At 36.0% G+C, this 11,332-nt stretch overlaps 1 protein-coding gene across 3 annotated transcripts; it reads left to right on the forward strand.

Moving 5' to 3' along the window:
* The first annotated feature begins 1,038 nt into the window (after positions 1-1,038).
* Positions 1,039-10,246, forward strand: pnrc1 (proline-rich nuclear receptor coactivator 1). Of its 3 annotated transcripts, XR_003274649.1 has the most exons (3): positions 1,039-1,488; positions 7,789-9,999; positions 10,070-10,246. XR_003274649.1 is itself a non-coding variant. In XM_026194971.1 (2 exons), the coding sequence occupies exons 1-2, from the start codon at positions 1,282-1,284 to the stop codon at positions 8,194-8,196; spliced, it is 615 nt and encodes a 204-aa protein (XP_026050756.1). In that variant the 5' UTR covers positions 1,039-1,281; the 3' UTR covers positions 8,197-10,246. The 3 variants fall into 3 exon arrangements, 2 of the variants coding, with proteins under 2 accessions (XP_026050756.1, XP_026050757.1); XM_026194971.1 differs by having other exon boundaries at positions 7,789-10,246; XM_026194972.1 differs by having other exon boundaries at positions 7,792-10,246.
* Positions 10,247-11,332: the final 1,086 nt, after the last annotated feature.

The raw sequence follows: 11,332 nt of genomic DNA on the forward strand, positions 1-11,332 counted from the left end.
GCTAAACACAGACAGATAGATAGATAGATAGATAGATAGATAGATAGATAGATAGATAGATAGATAGATAGATAGATAGCTGGTGAGTAACTAGTTACATTTAAAAGAATTGCATAATTGAATTGCAAAAAAGGCTTAAATGTAATCTTACTTATTTAATAAGAAAAAAGTTTCATTAAATTAAGAAAAAAAAACTATGATGTGTGTGTTATTTTGTGTTTTGTGTATTGTTGTATATTAATAATAAAATTGTAATATTATAACAATGATATTGTAATATTATGTAATATTATATTATGTAGCTAAATGTTTTATGTTAATAATCATGCAATAGATAGATAGATAGATAGATAGATAGATAGATAGATAGATAGATAGATAGATAGATAGATAGATAGATAGATAGCTGGTGAGTAACTAGTTACATTTAAAAGAATTGCATAATTGAATTGCAAAAAAGGCTTAAATGTAATCTTACATATTTAATGAGAAAAAAGTGTCATTAAATTAAGAAAAAAAAACTATGACGTGTGTGTGTGTTATTGTGTGTGTTTTGTGTGTTTACTTGTTTTGTGTATTGTTGTATATTAATAATAAAATTGTAATATTATAACAATGATATTGTAATATTATGTAATATTGTATTATGTAGCTAAATGTTTTATGTTAATAATCATGCAATAGATAGATAGATAGATAGATAGATAGATAGATAGATAGATAGATAGATAGATAGATAGATAGATAGATAGATAGATAGATAGATAGATAGATAGATAGATAGATAGATAGATAGATTTAATTTGGCGAAACGATTGGTTTCAGTTTCTAGAAGACTGACTATAGAAAAAAAATCTCACGATCGGTTGATATCCTACTTGTTTGTAAAATGTATAATCCTTTGTTATGAATAAGTTTTACACAATTTTTTTTACTACAGTATTGCTCTATAGTTCATTCTGTATTCTTTGCAGTATATTATAACGTCCTCGAATGTTTTCAAACAAATGTTATGTAATAGAGTGCGCATGCGCAGTGTGCAGCGCACAGCCATTAACGAGAGAAAGAAAAGGTGATGTGTCTGCTCTGAAACGCGTTATGTTCGACTATTTTAATGATATTCCCGAAGACAGAGATCAAGACATTTGACAGTCACCTTCTGCTCTCCTCGGGACCCGACCGAGCTCCACACGGTCACATCACCATCAGAGTCTGTTTACATCTGGACGTGTTTGAGATAAATCTATATAAAAAAGTTGTCTAGATTGTTAAATTGATATCATGCTGGGCGATGCTCTTGGACATCGTGTTGAATCCAGCGTGAAGATAAGCAGATCCAGACAAGCGCTCTTGAAGAATAGAGGACGAAACGTTCACAACACACCCAACAAAGCGTCAGGAAACATCAACAAAAGCTGCTTTAAACCTTCATTAACCACCAATGAAGAGCTCAAACCAGCTCAGTCTAAACCAGCCACTAATAAACAGGTAAAGGGCTTCACTGCTGTGCTTACACCAGGTTTGGTGCATTTCCGTTGCGTTCTTCATCTTGGACAAAAGAGGAAAATAATCTATTTAGTCAGTTGTTAGTTGGATAGTGTGTTTATTATGTTTTAAAATCAATAGTCTGGCAGTAAATAGTCTTGTGTTGGTTTAGTGTTTAAAGATATGGGCAAATTAATGAAAGGTTGTGGGTTTGAATCCCGGAAGTGTTGATCCGTGAACCATCACCATGTGCTCTTGAGTCCTGACAGACACTTCAGCATCACAAACACACACTTATGACCTCTATAACCAGGGCTTCGAGCACTAAAGCTGATGTGTGTGCTATTTATAAGATGTAGAAAATCAGACAGTTTTTAAGATAACTTTTTATGTATTCATGACAGGGAGGTGTAAAACGTTTTAAGTGATTTTCAAGTTCAGGCAAGTAAACTCAACCATTTTTGAAACAAAATGTATAACTTGGAAGACCAACGTGTCAACCCTGTTTTGGACAAATGAACAGTTTAAAAGACTTCTGGTCTGTGCACTATGTACATTATGAAATTATTGTTAAAGTGCTTAACAAGGTGGACAGAATTATTTTTGTTAGAACTGGGTTTTATAATAATACTAGTAATACTTTAACCACTGCTCTGTAAATTTCACCTTCCACTCTGTTAAAGGTAGGGTAGGAGATTTCAGAGAGGCTAGCAATAGCAAGCTAGCTTTGAAACCATAAGATCCCACCCTTCCTGCAAAACACTCTCCAAAGCCACGCCTCCTCCAAAACACATGACCGGGCTCAGACAGACCAGAGGCTAGCGAGAGGTGCGTCAACGCTGTCAGGTTACCTCATGTCTCATTCACCGGTGAGAAAACTTCGTATTGCAATAATTACATCTTCCATTCCCGCTCGGTCTACGATAGCGTAATGAACGCGCTGGTGTCGTATCATGTCTGCGCAAACAGGGTGCCCTCGGACCGAGGAATGTGATTGGACAAACGGTTTATGATCCTACAGACGCTATAAATACATTTAGACCACTTAACTTAGCGATTGCTATCTGGATGTGAAGAGACTTTCAAAAAATGTGTTTGAACCAAATCACCTACCCTGCCTTTAAGTCTTTTAAATATATTTTTAAGATTAAGGGAGGCACTTCTGGTTTGGATAGACTGAAACAAAGCATTTAAAGATCACAAGATTGCATGACTAATATTAACCCAATTATAAACCTGTCAAGGTATTTACAAAACATACATTTATCAAAAGGGTCATTGATGAACACAAGCACAATATATAGGCTATATATATATATATATATATATATATATATATATATATATATATATATATATATATATATATATATATATACACACACACATACACACATACACACACACACACACACACATACACGCATTGTAGCCAAATAAAAATACATTTTTAGAATTTTTTTCTATCTTTTAAAATATTTTTACATTAATTGTAATGTCTCCTATAATAAAGTTTAAAATCATGACATACATTTTATCTATATATTATAAATTATCTTTTTAGTGGACACCACCTATTTTGTCATGTCCCTCATGACCTTCTATGAAAGTGTTCTTGGGATATGAATAATAAAATTAGAAAAAAGTCCATACATTTTTCTTTTCAAATAAATATCTATCTGTACTTTTTTGCTAGGAATGTTTTTTTTTTCTCTAAGTAAATTCATGATTATTCAATAAAATCATATAATTTAGTTCTGTACCTCAGAAACCCCTCAAATCATTCACCATCCATAAACATAATGAACTTATCTTATGTGATTAATAGGAAGTGACACCATATAACTCTTCTGAACAACATTGTGAGCAGACATAGTCAAGTTACTGTACCACCTTCTTTTATAACTATAACATTATTAATATTGTGATATTGTGATTGTCAAGCTTAACGACTCAACCCTGTTACATCAAATAAAGATAGAAAATGATTACTTGTGAAAATGATCTTTGTTTTTTTAACAGTATACATGATTTCTTAATATTATGCATATCATGTGCTCTCCTGTTATTCACTACATTTAGGGCAGGGGCTGTTTTAAGAAAAAAATCTCAACCGTATCACACTCAACACCATTATTTATTCATTTATCTATCATAACAAGGTTGTGAGATTGTGATGGGGTTGTTTTTAAACACTTTGGTTCTGAAGTTATCCAGTAATTTAAATGAATTATTATATTTGATCAAGAATCTTATACCACATGCATATGTTGAATGTAGTAATGTCCATGTCAAAGCTGTGTGTGTGTGTGTGCGTGTGTGTGTGTGTGTGTGCGTGTGCGCGCACTAGGGGTTGCACAGACTTATTGACTAGTCGACTTCAATGATCTGCCATGACGCTTTAAGCTTGATGTCGACTAGTCGCTGGTCCTATAGAGGGCGCAACAGGATAAGAAATCTCTGAAGGACTTCCACATTTACGCTCCGTTTCCAAACAGTTAAAATGACAAATACATGTATACTCTGAAAGCTCCACAAGACATGTGTGATTGTTACTGGATGTGTCATATGCCATAGCCATGCACAAGGGGTGTGTCACATCTCCAGACTTATTTGTTTATTAATGATGTCATCAGCGACAAGTCGACCCTGACTACACTTTCATAATAATAATAAAATAATAATACATTTTATTTAAAGGCGCCTTTCATGGCACTCAAGGACACCTTACACAATTCATTAAAAAAAAAGACATTACTCAATCAAACCAGTACAACAACAAACATTAAATTACATAAAAGCCTGCCTAAACAGATATGGTTTAAGACGAAATTTAAAAACTGAGAGACTAGAACTGTTGCGAACTTCTACAGGAAGAGAGTTCCATAAATGGGGAGCAGCAAAGCCAAAAGCTCGTGACCCCAGAGAAGTTGTCCGAACATGCGTGGCTGAACAAGTGTAAGTGCAGAAGCAGATCTTAGAGTGCGGGAAGGAGTGTGTATATGAAGAAGATCATGGAGATATGAAGGAGCCAGATTGTTAAGTGCTTTGTAAGTTAAAAGTAAAATTTTAAAATTCACACGGAATTTAACCGGGAGCCAATGCAGCTTCTGTAAAACAGGAGAAATGTGTTCAAAAGTGGAAGTTTTGGTAATGACTCGAGCTGCAGCATTCTGTACTAACTGTAATTTATGAAGAGATTTGGAAGGAAGCCCATAAAACAATGCATTACAATAGTCGATTCTTGATGTTACAAGAGCATGCACAAGCGTAGCAGTACTCCTGAGTGAAAGGACAGGGTGCAGACGACTTATATTGCGAATATGGAAAAATGCAGAACGGGTAACATCACATCACATCACATAAAAGTCGATAAAAGAAAGAAATCAAAATTCGTTCAAGCCCTTGTGTGTGCATACGTGTGTTCTTTCCACATCTCAGTGTTCAGTAAATTCTACAAATAATACGCCATAATGACAACGTGAACGAAGTTTGTTTGAAATCTTTGCAAATTTATATATATATATATATATATATATATAAACATGTACATAAGTATCCACAGCCTTTACTCAATACTGTGTTGAAGCAACTCTTGCAGCAATTACAGCCTCAAGTCTTTGAGTATGATGCTGCAAGCTTGGCCGATCTATTTTTGGATGGTTACTCCCATTCTCCTTAGCCACTCCTTCGTTATCTTGGTGTGTGCTTAGGGTTGTTGTCCTGTTGGAAGATGAACTTTCTGCCCAGTCTGAGATTCTGAATCATTGCCATCAATGCCATCTCAATATTTTGCTGCACTGATCTTTTTTTTCTACTTGGACGAGTTCCTCAGTCCCACAGCACGAGGCTGTTTCCAGCACACTATACTTTTGGGATGGTACAGGTGATGAGCAGAGCTGGTTTCCTTCAAACATGAAGTTTATCAGAAATCTCGTCTGAGGTAGTCGGAGGGGTCTTTAGGTGCTTTTTTGCCAAGTGTGTTCTCATGTGTCTTCACTCAGGAGAGGATTGTGTCTTGCCACATTATCATAATGCTAAGATCAGTGGAGTGTTGCAGTGATGATTGTCCTTCTGTAGGTTTCTCCTATCTCCACGTATGATCATGGAGGTGGAGCATGATCAGGCTCTTGGTCACAGTCTAGACAAGGCCCTTCTCCATCAGTTGCTCAGTTTGGCCAGGGGGCCAGCTCTAGGAAGAGTCCTGGTTGTCTCAAACGTCTTCCATTGAGGGTAACAGAGACTACATGCATCTGTGTGCCTTCAGTGCTGCAGAATTGTTTTCTGTACCCTGATACAATACTGTCTCGGAGGTCTACAGACAATTCCTTGGACTTCATGGCTTGGTTTGGGCTCTGACATGCACTGTTACCTGAGGGAACTTATATACACAGTTTGCCTTTCCAAATCATTTCCAGTCAACCCAATTTACCACAGAAGGACTCCAATCAAGTTGTAGAAACATCTCAAGGATGATCAGTGGAAACAGGATGCACCTGAGCTCAATTTTTGTATATAGAAATTGGCAAAGATTTCAAACAACCTTCTTTCACTTTTTCATTATGGGGTATTGTTTTCAGAATTTTGTGGAAAATAATTTAATCCATTCTGGAACAAGGTTGTAGCATAAATAAGCTGGTAAAGTGAAGCGCTGCGAATGCTTTCTGGATGCTCTGTACAGGGGGGTTGTATGTTGGTGGAAACCCAGAGCCTGTGTGCTTCATGTGCTTCTCCATGTGGAGATCTTGAAAGAGGTGTGGGCCAGATACTGAATAACACACTAGTTATATGTTTTATTTGATGAGTGCTGACCTATTCAGTCAGTTTATAGTCTTCTCATGTATAACTATGTTATTGTTGTTTTTCCTGCAGTCGGGTTAATAAAACTCAGTTCAGTTGGAATTTATATCTGTTGTCTTTCTTGATAACATAATGAAATACAGTGTTATATAGAAAATCTTACAGGGAATTTAAGTAAAAAAAATACTTATACTTTAAGCTGTATTCGTCTCTTCAACCCTGTTACCATCTTAAGCCCAATCACAACTACATTTTTATTTATTTTTGTTTATGAAAAAGTAATTTAATGTTTGTTGAACTCCGTCTGAGATGTTTAGAGCAATCATAAGAAAACTTATATTAGTTCAAAGTTTTTAGTTTAGTTCAAATTCTGAAGCTAACCCACTTGATCAAAAATGAGGTTGCAAAAATTCAGGCTTTAGTGTTGGAAAAGTGTAAGATTTTCTGTAACTTTTATATTTGCAAATACTAAATTAGTGTGAGGGACATATGATTAATGGGAAAATGTTGATTTAATTACAAATACATTTTATGATCATATTCAGAGAGCTCCCATAGTGTCCATAACAGGGTTGAAGATTAATAGTGCCTTAAAATAATGACCAATGATAATAGGGATTTGACGCCAGAGGTGGGAAAATATGTTTTTCACAAAGACAAATATGTCCTTAATGCTGTGGGGTGTTCAGAAATGTATTATTTGTTATTTTAAAAAAAATCAAAAAATGTGTAAGGTTAACGATTGGATTTTACAGTACTCCCATTATTTGCACAAAGTGTGGACATACAGTGTGGACATTCTGAGTCAGCCATAGCACCAAAAATAAGCTAACATAGGTTTATCAAATAAGCAATGTCATGTGTTTTGGGGTTTTCATTTTAAAATGATTATTTTCTAGTTTTACATTACTCTGGAACACTAAGGGGTATATTTTTTTTTCACCTGAATCCTTGAGACTGGTTTCATTTCCTTCTATAATTATTTTCATCCAAATTTTGCAGACCAGAAGCCAGGCATGCTGGCAAAAAGTTTGGATTCGTCAATATGAAGATATTAAGTAAAATAAATGCCACACTTTTTTAGTGAATTACCCTGTACTTTCTGAAAGCAATGTTCAAACCTAAAGGGAGAAATATTCAGTCACTGGATAAAGTGAAATTATATGTAAAATATTTGTATGTTATTTATTTTGTGTACCAACAATAATTTTATACAAAATTCTGCTTCACTTTTTAACTTACTTACTGGTTCAAAGTTTTAGTTAAGAAACAGTATGTTTCCATCCAAAGAAAAACTTGAAATACTGCAAAACTGGAATAGCACAAGAAAACGTTTTCAAATAAAGCACCGTATGTTATGTTTGCTGAAATCATCTTATAGATCCGAAACCAATGATGAAAGGATTCAAAGCTTTATGAAGAAGTGTTCTTTGTGTCAGAGAGAACATCAGCAGTGGCGTCTGGTGTCTTACATGATGCTAAGTGTTTCCTGTTTGTCTTCAGCAGCTGAAGTTAAAATCTGAAAGTGTTGAACGAGGAATCCTGTCCACCAGACCGTCTGTCCACAGCTCAAGCCGTCTTGAGAAAACCACCGACAACCTGAACAAACGGAGAGTGTGGAGCAAGCTAAGAAACGCATCCGACGACTCTCAGCTTCCCAAAAGACAGGAGACCCCCTCACACATGGGGAATAGCACGGCTGAGGGCCTCAGGAGGGGGAGCGTTTGTCCTCCTGAGCTCTCGTTGGAGGCAGAGAAGAATTACGCTGGAGCGAAGTTCAGCGAGCCGCCCTCGCCCAGCGTCCTCCCCAAACCGCCCAGCCACTGGGTGGGACAAGGTGCTCTTCAGCACACAGCCGTGCAGATGTCTGTGCACCTCAAAACCCTGCTGAAGGTCCGAGCAGAACCCTGAGCTCACTAATGGGACACTTCAGAAAGTAAAACGGACTGGTAACACCCCGTTCAAGAACTACTGAACTCTCCAGTTGTTTATGAAAGCTAAATTTAGTTAAAGGGAAAGTTCAGCCCAGAATGAAAGTGTTTACAAGGGCTGGGAAAATAAACCGATGCATCGCGAATCGAGAAATGATTCTGAAATTTTCCAAAAGCATCACGATTCTTTCTGGAGTCAACTCTGAGCTTAGTTTTGAACAGAAGATGATGCTGCAAGCTTTAGAAACAGCTGTACTCTGCTGGTTTCCAAATCACACGCTTGAACCTAAAATAATCATTAGTAAAATTCAAAAAGGGTGTTCAAGGTGTAATGTTTACATTAATCTTGTGTCATAAAAACATCCTGAGCCGAGGTGAAATAACACTCTTCAGCTCTTCTTCATGAGTAATTGAGTGTTCATTAGATTATACAGGCTTCACGATTAATCAGATTCGATTGTCACGTGCATCTCGTCAATAAAGCCGGTTCTGTAATCAGTAGTAAATCTCCATCACATGCTTACAGATGGAGCAGTATTTACTACACAGATCCATAGATCGCTTACAAGCTATGTGTATATATATAATCACGCCATCTATATATAATCACGCGATTATAAAATCGAAAAAAATCATTCTGCGATTATGAAAGCTGTTTGCGTAGCTTCTCAGTGAACTAAGGCTCTCTCTCTCTTTCTCTCTCTCTCTCTCTCTCTCTTTCTCTGTGTGTTTGTCTCTCGCTCTCTTTCTAATAACTTCATTAATATCTCCATTAGGATGCTATCAACAGCTCAAGCCTCCATCACCAGCTTAAAAATGACGTTTTGGGACTAGTAAAAGAGGCGTTGAATGAGACGCAGAAGAAATAATCCTTCTCACAACGATTTCAGTACAAAAACTGGACGAATCACTTTAAATATATCATCTGACATATCAATTGACTCGGGCCGTTGAGTTATTGGAAAAATAATGCACACCCGAGGTGTAATGGTGAGGTGTTTCCTAATAACTCACCGGCCTGTCGTCAATTATTCCTTGCGTATTCTAAGCAATGATAAAGGCTATGTCGATTAGTATAGAATTATTATATACCTTACTTCAATGAAAATAATAATAATTATAATACAAACTCATATAAATCCTATATTGTCATAGTCATCAGTGAAAGCAGTTGAATCTTCTGTTTCTTCAGTTCTGCAGGGTGTATAGTTTCTCTGGCCCTCAGATGAAGATTTACTACTTATCACAGAACCGCTTCACTGATGAAATGCACATGACAATCACAGCCTCTGTCCAATGGTGATTTGTCGTGGAGCCCTAGATTAGAGCGTCATCTGCTGTTAACATCTGAGCTCAGAGTCAATTCCAGAGAGAATCCAGATGCATTCAGAAGATCTCAGAATCAATTCTGCATCGATTAATCCCAGCTAGATTTACTGAGCCAGCTTCATGTCCTTCCAAACCTGTGAGATTTACACAAAAGATGATGTTCTGATGAATGTTAATAACCAAACTGTTTTGGTTACCATTGACTTGCACTGTATGGACAAACTCTTGAAATGTTCCACAGAAGAAAGAGAGTCATTCGAAACAGAAAATGATGACTGAATTTACATTTTCGGGTGAACTCTCCCTTTAAATATGACAACATGTGGAAGGGAAGACACAGAGACATTGAATTTGTTCATTTAAATGTTAATTTACCTGAAAAAGTCAAATTAGTTTTGTTACTGAAGCTTATAATCTGTCTCACGATGTATTTACCTTCATGTAACACCAGTATGTGTAACGTTTTGCACAAGAATGAAAATATTGTGAGATATTTAAGAAAGTGTGGGGCAGATTCTCAAGAGGTCAACACACAGACAATCATCCTGAAGAACTGGGCCGCTAATAACAAGAAACTAGCGTGTATTTTTCCTTTATATTGAAGCACTGTGTACCTTAAGTAACTGCAGATGTCAGTCTTTGGGTAATGATGTTTTTTATTTCAGTTGAACAGTTTGTTTTTAACTGTTTGAATAATGTACCATTTTTTGTACAGAGTCCCACGCATGACATATGGGAAATATATCAATTGTTGCCACAAATTAAGACATTTTCACACTTTCATTTAAAAGTACTGCAATATGAACAAAAGTAGTATTTTGTCTGCAAACATTTTAAACAAATGTTTTGTTTTTTTCGTAGTATTTCTTTTACATAGAGAGGTTAAACTATTTCTTGTAAATCTCAATTTAAACATTAATGTAATCAGATTAAATATAATACCAAAGCTATTTGTCACTGGCAGAGCATTAGCATTTTTCTAGAAAATATTTTATAGTTTGTTATAGAAAAACAAGTTATGCTCAGAGTCCAGAGCCTCGATCATAACATTATAACAGGCATCTTCTGAGTTTGTGTGTGTGTGATGTGGAAGAACACACACTAGGCAGTCTTAACCGTGCCCAAGCGTGTTTGACCCCAAAACCCTAGCGCAAAACCCTGGTTTGACTAGCACTTGGTTGGTTTTTTCGTCCCTGGTTCGGTTGGAAGAGGTGGGCCAGAGCGCGGTTCAGTTCCAGAGAGATCAGTGAGTGTGAGCGCTAACACTGAACTTCTGATACATGCTGCATGATTGCGTCAACATTTGTGAGCGGCAAGAGTGATAGATCTGTAAAGCAATATATTGTGAGTTACCACGTCCCAAATGACTCAAAATAATAAACCTCAAAGTTAACAAAACGATTCACTCCACTGTATTGAGCACAGTCTTCACGTGCTATCAGAAACTTCCTGTTTCACACTTATGAAGTCATGATTATGAACTCATTGCATTCTTACCTATTAAAAACTAATAATTGTTGGTGTTAATTAATGTGTTAACATGATAATAACGCGTTAACTTGCCCAGCCCATATATATATATATATATATATATATATATATATATATATATATATATATATATATATATATATATATATAATGTATAATTTTCTTTTTTGTGTTGCCATGTCATGCACAGGGCTCTGTAAATTTTGCACGTGTTAATGTTTGGATGTTGCACTTGATTTTAAATTCTTTCAAACTAATTTCCTCACTGCCTTTCAACGGCATTATTTGTTATCATC

The sequence above is a fragment of the Carassius auratus genome, chromosome 20, assembly GCF_003368295.1.
Source record: "Carassius auratus strain Wakin chromosome 20, ASM336829v1, whole genome shotgun sequence".
In the NCBI taxonomy this organism is placed as follows: Eukaryota; Metazoa; Chordata; class Actinopteri; order Cypriniformes; family Cyprinidae; genus Carassius; species Carassius auratus.